Here is a 15,421-nt window from a genome sequence, read left to right on the forward strand (position 1 = left end):
CCATTACAAAAAGAAAAAAAAAAAACTTGTAAAACCAAGTGACATTTAAGAATAAAAATTTTAAACTTCCATATAGTGAAAAGTTTAAAACAAAGTTATTTATAGGGCAAGGACAATTTTTAAAAAGGGGTTAATAATTCTGATAAAAAATACAGAGAGTGAAAAAATTTATAAATAATGACAAGGAGATCAACGACCCGATTAAAAAAAAAGCAAAATGATATAAACATACAACTCACAGAAAAATAATATATAAAAAGATGCGTAACATGTCTGGAGATCAGAAAAATATAAAAACATTATGGTTATTTCTCTGTCCCAAGATGAACAAAAACTAAAAAGACTCTTAGAAAGGGCATGGAAAACGGGGGCCCCCTCCACACTACTGAGGGAGGATAAAGTGGCACCAACTTGTCTTTAAGGGCACTGGCAATAGCTATGACAATTTTAAATAAATGAAACTTGAAACACCGTATTTCCACCTCCAGAGGCACGTGTTCTCCGGAAACACCTGCAGAAGCGCACCAAGTTGGGTCCGTGGAGGTTTAGCACAGTATCTTCCACAGCAGTTTAGAAGTAGAAGTAACTGAACTTGGCCCATCAACAGAAAAATGATGAAATGATCAATAGTGGATCCATAAAACTCTCACCTATTGACATGGAAGATCCCCAGACCTCCTTCTTTTTAAAGATTTTATTTATTTATTTGAGAGAGAAAGGGCGAGAACGCGAGGGGCAGCGCAGAGGGAGCGGGGGAGGAAGCCCCATGAGGGGCTAGATCCCAGGACCCTGAGATCATGACCCCAGCCGAGGTCAAATGCTTCGCTGACTGCGGCCCCCAGGCGCCCCCCAACCCCCAGGACCTACGTTCAGGGGAACAAAGAACTGCAGAACACTGCACGATCCCGCTGGTACCGTAAAAGCTCACGAAGCTAGAAATGCTCACCTTACATGAGCACGGAAAAGGGTACACAAGGATTCCTAAGGACATTTCCTACTTCAGCTCCCGCCTCTGCGGGATCACCTGTTGAACACGGTGCGCTGGAGCTCGGGGTACGCGGCGGCTGAGGCGGGCAGCGTCCCCGTCCTGGCGGGGCTTACACACTGGGGCGGCAGGTTACTTGAAGAAAGAAGTGAACAGGGCGCCTGGGTGGCTCAGTGGGTTAAGCATCTGCCTTCAGCTCAGGTCAGGAGCCCGCATCGGGCGCTCTGCCCAGCCTGCCTGTGCTGTCAGATAAATAAAACCCGAAGAAGAGAGAAGTAACCCACAAAATACAACTCCGAGCTGGGAAGCGCGCTCGGCAGGAAGCCAGGCTACGCAGAGCGAGGAAGGCCCCTGCGCAGCGGGACTGCGTGGGCGTGGACGGGCCCCGGGAACCCGCGAGGGCTCGGCTTCGGGCTCAGGGCGCCCAGCGGCCCGGGATGGAGCGCCAGCGAAAGCTCCACGCTCCTCGGACGAAGCCCGCCCAGGGCTCCGAGACAGCAACCGCCCGACCGCCCAGAGCCGCACTCGAGGACGCCTGCCCTCGCCCCCACGGCCGTGCCACAGGTGGACAGCGGGCGCTCGGGAGCACCGCCACACACCCGTGCTCACGCGGCCTCGGGCTCCGGGAAGGCCCCGCGCACCGCGCGCGCTCCGATCCCGCACACGGGCCCGGGCCCGGCAACTACCCGCGAAGGTGCGCGCGGGCTCCCAGGCGACGACAGCCTCGCCGCGGACACGCAGAGTCGCCCGGCCGGAGGGACGCTGCCGCCGCACACACGCTGGCACACGAGGGCCGGAGTTCCGGGCGCGGCGACTGCAACGCGCTCGCAGAGCCCGACTCGGGGACCCGACGGGCCGGGGCGCCTCCCGCAGAGCTTCCGAGCAGGCCCGAGCCCCTCGCGCGCTCCCCCGCACCGAGGCTACCGCGCAAAGCTCCGCAGCCGACGAGCGCTGACGGAACCTGCCCGGCGCCCGGCCTACACCGCCGAGGCCCGCGAGCGGGGGAACCGCCCGGGGACGGGCTCGGCACGCGGGCGACCCGGCCCCGCCGCGCCCGCGCACCGCCGAGGAGGCCCGAGGAGGCGCGAAGAGGCGCTCGCCGGACGGTGGCGGCCCCCGCAGCAGCGCGCCGGGGCTCGGCCCTCACGACCCCGGGCCCGAAACGCCGCACCGCCCCACACGCCCGCGCGACGCGGCGTCCCTCCCGGCCGGGAGCCCACCCGAGCCCGCAGGGCCCCCCGCAAACCCGGTCGCCCGCTTGGCTGGTCCGAGCGGCCGCGGCCCCGCAGGCCACAGTCTCGCCGCCCGCGGCCGTCCGCCGCGCCGAGGGGCCCCGGGCTGCGCGCAGGAGGCAGGACGACGCGGGCCAAGGCAGCCCCGGCCCGTCCCGCCGCGCGGGGCGGCTCACGTACCTCCGGCGCCGGCTCCTCCGCCCGCTCCCAGGGCGGCCGCCATGGTGCTCGCGGGCCTTCAGGGTCGCCCCGCCAAGCCAGCCGGGGGGCCGCCGGCCGGCCGAGGCCCAGAGACGCGCGGCGGGGCGCGGGGGGCGGCGGGCCGGACCGGGCACGGGGGGAGGCGGCCGGCGGTCTCCGCCTCGCCGGCCCCGCTGCTCCGCAGGAAGAAAACAACAGACTATCGCAACATGGCCGCCGGCCCGCCGCCGCCGCGGTGCACGCCGGGATGATGGCGACCGGCCGGGCGGGCGCGGGCCTCCTCCGCGGCGCGGCGGCTCCGGGCGGCTCCAGGGACGCAGGGCAAGCGCAGACGGCGAGCCGGAGGGCGGCCGCCGCGCTCGACTCCTGTAGCCGTAGGGCTTGCAGCGGCGTCGGGGGCGGTTGCCGGCCGTAGTTCGGTCCCGGGTTCTGTCGCACGGCGCTTTGCAGCAGTGGGCGCCGCGCTTTCCGGCCGGCGGCCGGCGGGGCGGTGGGCGGGGCCTGTGGCGCTGTCAGGGCCGGGGCGGGGCCGTCAGAGCCGGGGCGGGGCGTGCGCGGAGAGGCGGGGCCCGCGTCCGGGGCGGGGCTGCAGGTGCCACCCGCGCACCGTGCGCTGTGGATCGCGGAGATCCGAGGGCGTTTGCGCTTCTGAGCAGCGAGAAGGGCCAGAAAACGAGGTGCTAGTGAGGGACGTCAAGGAAAGGACACGGGTTTGGGGAGCCTTGGGTGCTGGTTGGCAGTTGGGGTGTGGGGGCTGTGGATGCAGTGGGGTCTTAGAGGACACAGGAGCTGCAAACCGGGACTCAGTAACAGCGACGGTGGGGGCTTCCTGGGGAAGGAAAGAGAGGGTCGTCGGGGCAGAAAGAGGACGCCGAGCAGAGACTCAGATGTCGGAGGACGTCCCAGGGACCAAGAACGCCAGCAGAGCGAGCTGGAGGGGGCAGGTGCTGGGGAAGCGGGACGAGGACCAGACGCATCCGGGACTGTGCGTTATTTTCCTGAAGCTGCAGCGCCTATGACTAGGCTCTAACAACAGTCACATGGTACAATTTGTGTTTTAGGGACAGGCTCTGGCAGCAGGAGAGCGGAGGGGCAGCGTGGAGAGGTGAGACCCTCAGGACACGGCCCGTAGTCCAGGCAGCAGGTGGCTTCCTGCGTGGGAAGATGGACACGTGACAAAACCCTGTGGTGGACTGCAGGAACTATAAAATTCCGGGAACTTTTACATGCGTTTGAAGTTTGGGGTTTTTTTGTTTTGTTTTGTTTTGTTTTGGGGGGTTTGTTTTGTTTTGTTTTGTTAGATTTTATTCATTCATTTGAGAGAGAGAGCATGAGAGGAAAGAGATCAGGGGGAGAAACAGACTCCCTGGCGAGCAGAGCCCGATGTGGGACTCGATCCCAGGACTCCAAGGATCATGACCCGAGCTGAAGGCAGTCGCTCAACCAACTGAGCCACCCAGGCGCCCATACGTTTGAAGTTTTTAATAATAAAACGTTTGGAAAAAATAAGATTGTCTAGATTAATAACTAATAAAATTTTCATCATAAGATAAAAACCAAGGAATAAGTTTTAAAGTTATTTTGATTCATGTACATGATGTTTTAAAAAATAATAATGATAAGCTTGGCAAGCAACCTGGAATAACTTAAGTCTCCCTCAGAAAGCACATCAGCACATCCGGATTTCAAATGGCTTGAATCCCTAATCACCTTGCATTATTTTTTGCACGGTGGAGGATGGACTTCATAACTCAAAAGATGTTTTTAAAGAGGTTTCACTGCTGATCTAATGCTACACACACACACACACACACACACACACACACACATATTCTGGTGATCTTGAGGATTATTCAAAAAACAAAATACCCAAAGATGAAACAATCTCATAGATACTTTGCAGCCAGGTTGTAATTGAAGAAAGACTTCTTCTCTCTGTTATGAAAGACCTAAAAATGAATTTCTCTAGGACAAGAATCTCTACATTTTTTCATCAGATCCCTGCCAGAAAACCTTGAGCACAGACACGAAATATTTGAAGACATCGATAAATTACTGTGAGTAAAGTTTTAACAAACCCCTTTTCTTTTCAACAAATTTCACTGTTGACTCTTTAGCTTGTCCTAGAAACCTAATGAAGCCAGAATGTCAGCTGTGTGTAAAACATCATTGGTCGTGTTAAAGAGCGCTCTGGCTGGTACACTGCTTCTGGCTGGAGAAAACTGAAAGATCTTTAAACATCTGTCAAGAGGCAAGACCTTTAGGCTCTATTCTGAGTTTGGGGATATATAAGATAAACTCGGGTAACTATTATGAGATGTATCAGTTCCCATTGTCAAAGACACTCCTAAGCCAGGGCCACTCCTACTCCTCCAGTAAGTGGATGGGATGTCGGCACAGCAGTTCTGTGAGGGTGCTTCCATGCAGGTGGGATCAGAACCAGGTGAGAAACGTGTAGGAGCACGTGCCTGGGAGCTGTCTGCGTGGGTGGCAGAGCCGCAGAGGGACAGCCTGCCGCCTGGAAGCAGAAAAACATCCTCACTGTAATGACTGCTACTGGACGATATGTAAAAATGAATAGGATCTGAGGACAGGAGGAAAGGAAGGTAACAAAGTGACCATTCTTATTTTGGTGACTGTACATGATAAGTAGGAAGAAAGTGCTTGTTGGAAATTCACACTAAGGTACTTGAGGGTGATACAGTATCAAGTCAGGAGCTTGTTGTCAAATGGCTCAGGGAAAAGGATTTTTGAATTTACTCTATGTTCACCTCTTCTGTAAGTATTTTATTGCTTTGAAACAAAAAAAAATATTAAAAACAGGAAAGGACCAAAGAGAATATTGTTTAAAAATCTAATTGTTGAATTGTGGTGATGGTGATGGTATCACAGGTGCGTGCACATGTCCAAACTCATACAGTTGTGTACATTGAGTATGTGCAAGTTTTTGTGTATCAATCATATCTCCATAGAACTATGACAAAATTAACCACTGGAGTAAAATTCCAACAGAAAAGTTAAAGAGATAAGACCCAGTTGAGGGAATTTTAGACTTGAGGACAGGCAGGAAAGGATTGCCCAGAATGGACCACAAAGAGGAAATATGTGGAAGAGTGTGACTGAGGCGTTTCACAACTGGGAAGGCAGAACAAGAGTGTCAGACTGGAGGTCCACAGAAGAGAACAAAGATCATGGAAGAGAAGAAGTATTTGTGAAGAGGACTCCTGAGAAGTTTTTGAGAATCGATGAAAGACATCAGTCCGCAGATACAGGAAGCATAATGAGAATCAATTAAGAAAAGTTCAGAGACGGGCGCCTGGGTGGCTCAGTGGGTTAAGCCTCTGCCTTTGGCTCAGGTCATGGTCTCAGGGTCCTGGGATCGAGGCCCGCATCGGGCTCTCTGCTCAGCAGGGAGCCTGCTTCCCCCCCCCCCCCGCCTGCCTTTCTGCCTACTTGTGATCTCTCTCTGTCAAATATATAAATTTTTAAATATTAAAAAAAAAAGAAAAGTTTGGAGATATCTACAACTAAATGCATATGATGCAACTCAAAAAATATGTCCAAAAAAGAGAAGACCTTAGAAGTAACAAAAGAGAACCTGCTACATCTGGTCATGCCAGAGCAGCTGCGGCAGCCTCCCCATACAGGTTATAACGTGAAAGCTGGACAGATGTGAAATGCACTGTTTTCTTGCATTGGACAACATGCAGCGCTGGACCGTGGTCACCAAGGCTGAAGAAACTACCATGGCAGGCCTTGCTGGGAAGCACTTTCTGGACCTTGGGGGAGGAGGGGAAACTCAAGTAAAACACAGCAGTCATGATGACTTGAGAGATCAGAGTTTCAAAGGGTTGATGGGGGGGCATTTGTGGGGCTCAGTGCTGGAGATGATGGAGCTATGTCGAGATAGAGCTCCAGAAATCTGCATGGGCTCACCTTGAATGTGTTGCTGCAGGTGAAACCCCATGAGGATGGGAAAAGTACACAAAGAGTCAGCTGTAAATGGAAGGATCCCTGGAGCTCACACCACTGTCCCCATGACCTCCATAGGCCAGTGTTCAGACCCCCTGAGTCATGGGGGTCCCATTTGAGATATGCTGTTCCTCCTGTTCCTGGGCCAGAATTTCTCAAAGTGCCACCCATTTTAGAAATTTGCTTTGAAATCACTTTTGAGGGGCACCTGAATGGCTCAGTGGGTTGAGCTTCTTCCTTCAGCTCAGGTCATGATCCCAGGGTCCTGGGATCCAGTTCCTGATGACCAGGGAGCCTGCTTCTCCCTCTCCCTCTGCCGCTCCCATGCTTGTGCTCTCTCACAAGCTCTCTCTGTCAAGTAAGTGGAAAAAAATATTTAAAATAAATATACTAAAATCACATTTGGGTCCTTGTTAAAAGGCAGATTCCTAGGTTTCGTATCAGTTTAATCAAATTTTGATTTCTGGAAATTGGGTTAGCAAATCATGTCCGAGTTGCCTTGTATGCTCACCAAAGTATAAAACCTCCTCCATAAGTTTCAAGTTGGGAAATGTTGGGTTATCCGATGTAGCTTATTTTTCACTGCTCCTCTTGTGGAACTCTATAATGAGTTCAAATTTTACAGTGGAGGAGTATGTGCTTCCTTGATTTTCCAGTTTCAAGTTCGAATCTAGGGGGATGATGTTTTTAGGGAAACTATGCTTTGTGGCAACCTCAGGATGGGTGTCAGTGCTAATGGCATAAGTGGTGTCAAGGAAGGTGAGGGAAGGAGGCTCGCCAGGCATAGATGTGTAGACTTGGGTCCGTGTGGTCTGGTGTGTACCTGGCCTGCTGTGTTCCCAGGGAGAAGGTGCACTGCTGAGTCCCTAGGAGGGTACCATAGAACACAGACTGCTTTGGGCCAATGCAGAAAAGCTGATGAAGCCACACTTTTTGTTTAAAAATAAATCCCTGTTTCTGCTGGGAGCTCAGAATCCTCATTTATCCCCACACACTACCTATGGTAAGGCAGTGAAGTAGCCTCACCTTACTGGTGAGAAAGCTAGCAGGCCCAGATCACATGATGCTGTCCCCTCTGCGAGAGGGCACCCTCTTGGGTGCCCTGTGGTATCAGCCAGGTAGGGCCCTGCCTCTCCCAAGACCTCAGCACAACAAGACAAACCCGTCTTTCCCCCTTTGTGCACCTGCACATGCTGCCAGCCAACCCCACCCCCCCACACACACACACTTTGGCCTAAACCCTCACAAACTCAGGTTTCTACAGTGTGATCCTTTTGAGGGACTTATTACTGTGACTTACATAGTCACCCTGTTCTTCTCAGTTGTTACTTTCTGTGTTCATTCTTTTTATGGTGCTTTCTTTTCTTAGCCTGCTTGCTCTCATTAAGACATTTGCTTTATAAAGATATTAGAAGGATGTCGTCCTAAGGCGCACTAAGAGTAAAATATCCTATATGAATTGGATAATTTTAGGTGTAAAGAAGTTAAATAATGCATTTAGTACTGACAAGTGGAATAACCAGCAAGACGTCAAAGACACACCTGAATAATCTACTGTGAAATAGTCTGGAAGCCCAAGGTCCCAAGCCTCGTCACTTGCTTGAATTTCAGTGACATCAAAGTATTAGTGTAAGATGGTCGCAATGGTAAGTCTGATTCTTATTCCCAGCTTAGGAGCAAAGCTCCTCATCAGAGCAGCCATACTTCTTGAGCACGAGTGTGCGAAGGAATCTGCCAGCACCCCAGGATGTTTCTTTTGCTAACAGTGATTTATCGTGTGACACACGAGGTCCTGGTGTTACTCTGGTAAGATACCATTTGCAACTGTGTTTCAGAAGTATGTTGACCTAGTCCAGTCAAGAAATGGGCAGAAGACATGAACAGGCACTTCTCCAAAGAAGACATCAAATGGCCAACGGACACATGAAAAAATACTCCACATCACTGGGCATCAGGGAAATACAAATCAAAACCATAATGAGATATCACCTCACACCAGTCAGAATGGCTAAAATTAGCCAGCCAGGAAATGACAGATGCTGGCGAGGATGCAGAGAAAGGGGAACCCTTCTGCACTGTTGGTGGGAATGCAAGCTGGTGCAGCCACTCTGGAAAACAACATGGAGGTTCCTCAAAAAGTTAAAAATAGAGCTACCCTATGACCCAGCAATCACACTACTGGGTATTTACCCTAAAGATACAAATGCAGTGATTCGAAGGGATACCTGCACCAATGTCCACAATAGCCCAAATATGGAAAGAGCCCAGATGTCCATTGACAGATGAATCGATAAAGAAGATACAACATATGTACAACATACAACATATGTATGCGTGTGCGCGCGTGCACACACACACACACGAGTGGACTATTTCTCAGCCATCAAAAAGAACGAAATCTTACCATTTGCAATGACATGGATGGAACTGAGGGTATTATGCTAAGCAAAATAAGTCAATCAGAGAAAGAATTATATGATTTCACTCACATGTGGAATTTAAGAAACAAAACAGAGGATCATGAGGAAAGGAAAAATAAGATGAAATCTGAGAGGGAGACAAACCATAAAAGACTCTTAATGGCAGGGAACAAACTGAGCATTGCTGGCAGAGAGGTGGGTGGGAGGATGGGGACACTAGGTGATGGGCATTAAGGAAGGCATGTGACAGAATGAGCACTGGGTGTTGTATGCCACCGATGAATCATTAAATTCTACCCCTGAAACAAATACTAAACTATACGTTGATTGACTGGATTTAAATTTTTTTTAAAAGCATGTTAACCTACAGACAGTGCTTGTGAGCATTCCAGATGGTGCTGACCGCCTCCCTGCAAGCTTGTTGCCTTTTCCCTTTGCTGTTTTACAAATGGGAAGCAGGGAGAGGAACTGTCACAGATATGCCAAGGACCAAGAACAAGGCAAAACTCCTCAATTCACATGCAGTCCGCCCAGGAGATAGCTCCTGTCTGATTGCTTCCGGATTGTGGAGAGTCGTGTGAAATCCCTGCATGATACTAATAACAATGTTGGGAATTGTGTCAAAGAAAATGAAATTGTGCTTCTGAAAGCCACCCTGCCCTGGGGAGCCCTACCTAGCCTGGCATCCACCAGCAGCCCAGTATGGTCCTCGTGAGAACAACCCAGTCCTGGAGTGACTCTGCAAAACTAAGTCATTAAAACATGCTCATATTGAATAAAGTTAGAAATCCCTCTGAATGAATATGTCATGTCATGCCCCAAATCTGGCTCTGTTGCTCGAGTAACCATCAATTTAATTCCTCAAGTATCGACTATTTATTAGACAAAGAAATCTGGCCATTGATTTTTGCAACTAAACATTGAGCTGTTGTTTGTCATTTTGACTGATGACAAATCTCATGAGGCCACACCTCCACAGAGCCCAGAACATTTTGGGGGGAGCCTTCTGTGGTGTCTAACCCCACAGCAGCCACTTTCATTTCTGGACCTTAGCTTCCTAATCTGTGGGTGAGGGAGGTGCTGACGCGTCCTAAGGCGCTTAGCTCTGTGTCGGGGCTCAGAAGTGTGCTGTGGAGTTGCTGCAGCCTTGAAAACTTGAGGCAGGATCAGTGTCATACAGAGGTTTTAAAAGGAGAAATCCTTTGCCCTGTACCTGCTACAATACTAGGATTGTCAGACAAAGGGCATGATGGGCTGAAACGGAGACCTCATGAAAATCAAGGACTTCCAAGGTCACAGAACCTAGAAGGACCGAGCCAGGACTGACACCTTGTGCAGTAGACACTCACTCTAACGAGTTGGGGAGAACTCCCCTCCTCTTTGGGGAATTGCTCTCTCCCACCCCTACCCCAATCTGTGGCTAGTGGAGGCCACTGGGATGCTATCTCCCCAGCCTTAGTAGTTGGCTGAGGAACGGCCTGAGCCCATGGTAGAATCTATTCAGCACACTCCCTTTCAGCACACCACCCCATCTTCTGAGACTGTCCGGAGAGATGGACATGTAACACAAGCCAGGGGTCCCCCTCAGGACACTGAGCACCACAGCTGGGGGATGGGACGGGGACTTCCTCTCAGGCAGTGAGGCTGGGACAGTATGGCCTGAAAGGTGCCAGCAGGCATTGTCCATCCTCTGGGAGAACCCTGGGCTCAGATGATAAGAGCAAAGAGGCAAGAATGAGAGAGTTCAAAAATAACGTCTTGCAACTTCAAAGGATAGAATTTTCACCAGCAGAAAAGGAAAGGAAGGTGGGTCACTGGTTTCCGAATGGTAGATAAATATTTACCAGCCATATAAAGTCTGAACAATCCTGTCCAAAGGCATTCACCAGATGTTTTTTCAACTTTTCATTTAACCAACTGCCATTTTACTGGAATGACAACAGTGTAAGCCATCTCTGGCCAGAGGCGTTTTAATGGGGCTTAAGTGACGAGGGAGGGACGAATATGGGCGCTAGCGAGCAGTGTAAGTAGCGGGAGGACGGGGAGGCATTTTGAGAACAACAGCCTAGACAGATGGAGGGGGCAGGACCCGCGTTTGTGCTGTCATCCACGTCGAAGGGGACACAGCTCAGCCGTCGTTAATTTTCAAGTCCTCCAACCTGAACTAGATGCCTGCACAGTTCAGAGGTCTCCTTCCTAAAAAAGATTTCGTACGTATTAACTGTCTCACTTGAACTCAAAACCGTTTGCATAAACGTGCTGCTAGATCAGTGTTCACATTCTGAACAGTGAAAGCGGGGATTGCTGAGATCACCGAAGTTCGCGTGCGGGGAGAGACGGCGATAAATCCCATTAACCTATGTCGGAGCTTAGAAAAAAACAGCCGCGGTTTGCCTCATAGAATCATATCAATTTGCCTAAGCATTTGCCTAGTAGAATCATATCAATGCCGTGAGTAAGGGAAAATTTTTTAAAAGATAAAGAAGAAAACAGCATAAAGGCTGGGGCTGATCAATTTGAGCTCGTTAAAATTTGAAACTGCTCTGTATCTAAAGATACTGTTTAAATGGGAGAAGGCAGGCATAAACGAGGTAAAGATGTTTGCACTCCTTAGCTCTAACAAAGGATTAGTATCTGGAATATACACGTATCTCTCATGGATCAGTAATTATAAAAACCAATAAATAGTCCAGGAGAAAAATGGGCGAAGGGTATAAATGCAGAGATTAAACATGAAGAAACTCTAATAGCTAAGAATAGGAGAAGCTGCTAATCCTCACCTCGTGTAAGGGGTGCACAGACAAATTCACAACTCTCCGATTGGTAGAAATTACAGCGATTGGTAGAATTACCAGATCTGGGCAGGTTGTGATGTTGGCTGAAGCCTCATCCGGAACGAGCATTTTGGAGAGCCAGTTGGCACTATCAGATGGAAGTTGAAGAGGAACATTCTTTTCGACCCAGCAAGTGTACAGCTCATTACGTACCCTGAAGAAATTCTTCCAGGGCGCCTGAGTGGCTCTGTGGGTGGGGCATCTGACTCTCAGTTTTGTCTCAGCTCATGATCTCAGGACCATGAGATGGAGCCTTGCATTGGGCTCCATGCTGGGTGTGGAGTCTGCTTAAGATTCTCTCTCTCCCCCTCTGCCCCCAACTCGGGAAAGAAAGAAAGAAAGGGAGGGAGGGAGGGAGGGAGAAAGAAATTCTGGCATGTGTGAAACAAGGTGTGAACCAGAAGTCTCCTGCCATACTAACTAACACAGAAACAAACAACACCCCCGATACATAAAAACATAAAACCAGCACCGTATCTAAGTGCACACCAGCGGCAAAGAATGGGTAGATCATGACGCATCCACAAGGTGAGCTGGTGAACTAGAGCGTGCGTTCCAAAATGGAGCCGTCTCACATCAGGGCTGGGAAAAAAGGATTCAAGTATGACTACGTCGAGTGAACACGCATCTCCACGGCAAAGGAAACCATCCACAAAATGAAAGGCCAACGGCTGAGTGGGAGAAAACAATTGCAAATCATATATCTGATAAGGGACTAATACCTAAAATACGAACAGCTATAACTCAATAGCAAAGAGAAAGACAAAAACAGAAGAAGAAGAAAAAAACTCACAAGTAATCTCGTTAAAAATGGGCAGAAGAGGGCGCCTGGGAGGCTCCGTGGATTAAGGCTCTGCCTTCAGCTCAGGTCATGATTCCAGGGTCCTGGGATCGATTCCCACATTGGGCTCTGTGCTCAGCAGGGAGCCTGCTTCCTCCTCTCTCTCTCCGCCTACTTTGATCTCTGTCTGTCAAATTTAAAAAAGGGGGGCAGAAGACACAAACAGACATTTCTCCAAAGAAGACATCCAGATGGCAGCAGAGACATGAAAAGATGCTCAAAATCACTTATCATCAGAGAAGTACAAATCAAAACTACAATGAGGTGCTCACATCGGCAGCACAGATACTAAAATTGGAACGATACAGAGAAGATCAGCGTGGCCCCTGTGCAAGGATGACATGCAAATTCATGAAGGGTTCCATATTTTTTCAACCTCAGCCACAGCAACTTCCTCCTAGAAACATTGCCAAAGGCAAGGGGAACAAGGGCAAAAATGAACTATTGGGACTTCATCAAGATCAAAAGCTTTTGCACAGCAAAGGAAACAGTTAACAAAACCAAAAGACAACTGACAGAATGGGAGAAGATATTTGCCAACAACATATCAGGTAAAGGGCTAGTATCCAAAATCTGTAAAGAACTTAGCAAACTCAACACCCAAAGAACAAATAATCTAATCAAGAAATGGGCAGAGGACATGAACAGACATTTCTGCAAAGAAGACATCCAGATGTCCAACAGACACATGAAAAAGTGCTCCACATCACTCAGCATCAGGCAAATACAAATCAAAACCCCAATGAGACACCACCTCACACCAGTCAGAATGGCTAAAATTAACAAGTCAGGAAATGACAGATGCTGGCGAGGATGTGGAGAAAGGGGAACCCTCCTCCACTGTTGGTGGGAATGCAAGCTTGTGCAACCACTCTGGAAAACAGCATGGAGGTTCCTCAGAAAGTCAAAAATAGAGCTGCCCTACAACCCAGCAATCACACTACTGGGTATTTACCCTAAAGATACAAACGTAGTGATCTAAAGGGGCATGTGCACCCGAATGTTTATAGCAGCAATGTCTATAATAGCCAAACTATGGAAAGAACCTAGATGTCTATCAACAGATGAATGGATAAAGAAGATGTGGTATATATACACAATGGAATACTATGCAGCCATCAAAAGAAATGAAATCTTGCCATTTGCAACGACGTGGATGGAACTAGAGGGTATCATGCTTAGTGAAATAAGTCAATCGGAGAAAGACAACTACCATATGATCTCCCTGATATGAGGAAGTTGAGAGGTAAAGTGGGGGGTTTGGGGGTAGGGAGGGAAAAAATGAAGCAAGATGGGATCAGGAGGGAGACAAACCATAAGAGACTCTTAATCTCACAAAGCAAACTGAGGGTTGCTGGAGGTGGGGGGAAAGGATAGGGTGCTTGGGTGATGGACATCGGGGAGGGTATGTGCTATGGTGAGTGCTGTGAAGTGTGTAAACCTGGCGATTCACAGACATACCCTGGGGCTAATAATACATTATATGTTAGTAAAAAATTTTTAAAAAAACTACAATGAGGCATCACTTCACATCTGTCAGAATGGCTAATACCAAAAACACAAGAAACAGCAGGTGTTAGCAAGGACGCAGAGACAAGGGACCCCTCGTGGTGTGTTGGTGGGAATGCAGACCAGTGTAGACTCTGTGAAAGACAGTATGGAGGTTCCTCAAAAATTTAAAAATAGAACTTCTGTGCAATCCAGTAATTCCACGCTTGGGTATTTATCTGAAGAAATGAAAACAATAACTCAAAAATGTATCAGCACCCCATCAGGCTTATTCACAATAGCCAAGATACAGAAACACACACACACACACACACACACACACACACACACACCCCAAGCACGGTGTTATTTAGCTACAGAAGAAAATTAAGTCTTTCCATTTGAGACGGGCAGACCTCAAAAGGGTCTATGCTCATTGAAATAAGTGAGACAGAGAAAGACGAATACCATAGGATCTCTCACGGCGTATCTTAGAACAACAAGAACAAACCTCTGGATACAGAGAACAGATAAGTGATGGCGGGGGTTGGGGGTGGCATGGGAGAACTGGGTGAACTATTTGGGTTTGGTTTGGGTTTTCTTAGTTTAAATAAATTTAATAAATTTTTAAAGGATTAAAGTATGTTTATAGAGTAAACGTTCAAATAAAGCCAAAGCAGGGAGAAGATGAAAAGCATGACAAATATTCTGGGTCGGACACATCACGGGGAGGGAGAGCGTAGTAGACCATGAGGGAATCCGGGTTTAATGCTAGGTTCGTCTCGAAAACATTAGCCTTAGAAACTTATGTACGTCTGAAAAACCACATCATAATAAATCAGGCTTTTCTTTTTTTTTTTTAAAGATTTTATTCACTTATTTGACAGACAGAGATCACAAGCAGGCAGAGAGGCAGGCAGAGAGAGAGGAAGGGAAGCAGGCTCCCTGCTGAGCAGAGAGCCCAACACGGGGCTCGATCCCAGGACCCCGGGATCATGACCTGAGCCGAAGGCAGAGGCTTTAACCCACTGAGCCACCCAGGTGCCCCAAATCAGGCTTTTCTGCAACCGTATATGGTCAGAGAATCATCATAGAATCCTCTGAATTCTGTGGATTCCTTCCTATCATCATATCTTAATTTCCACTGAGCAATTTTATTCTGTAACAATTTGTCATTATAAATACTAAAAGCTTCAGATTTATTAGTCTGGAATTTTTAACACTTGAAAATCAAAGAGGAATATTGTATTAGAACTTGGGTTTTTAAATTAAATATGGCAGGGGCGCCTGGGTGGCTCAGTGGGTTTGCCTTTGGCTCTCTGCCTCTACCTTTGGCTCAGGTCATGTTCCCAGGGTCCTGGGATCGAGCCCCGCATCCAGCTCTCTGCTCAGCAGGGAGCCTGCTTCCTCCTCTCTCTGCCTGCCTCTCTGCCTAGTTGTGATCTCTC

At 49.1% G+C, this 15,421-nt stretch overlaps 1 protein-coding gene and 1 non-coding gene across 8 annotated transcripts in view; one reads left to right on the forward strand and one right to left on the reverse strand.

Annotated features, from left to right (window-relative positions):
* RBM33 (RNA binding motif protein 33) overlaps positions 1-2,854 on the reverse strand; it is a 129,900-nt gene extending 127,046 nt beyond the window's left edge. For all 7 annotated transcript variants that reach the window (XM_046021403.1, XM_046021402.1, XM_046021401.1 and 4 more), the window contains exon 1: positions 2,398-2,854. In XM_046021403.1, coding sequence (XP_045877359.1) covers positions 2,398-2,440 — 43 coding nt within the window. In that variant the 5' untranslated portion in view covers positions 2,441-2,854. The remainder of the gene's footprint in view (positions 1-2,397) is intronic.
* A 9,895-nt stretch (positions 2,855-12,749) lies between these two features.
* On the forward strand, positions 12,750-12,856 carry LOC123952362. The gene has a single exon (XR_006820616.1). It is a non-coding gene; the product is annotated as a U6 spliceosomal RNA (small nuclear RNA).
* Positions 12,857-15,421: the final 2,565 nt, after the last annotated feature.

This window comes from Meles meles, chromosome 10, assembly GCF_922984935.1.
Source record: "Meles meles chromosome 10, mMelMel3.1 paternal haplotype, whole genome shotgun sequence".
In the NCBI taxonomy this organism is placed as follows: Eukaryota; Metazoa; Chordata; class Mammalia; order Carnivora; family Mustelidae; genus Meles; species Meles meles.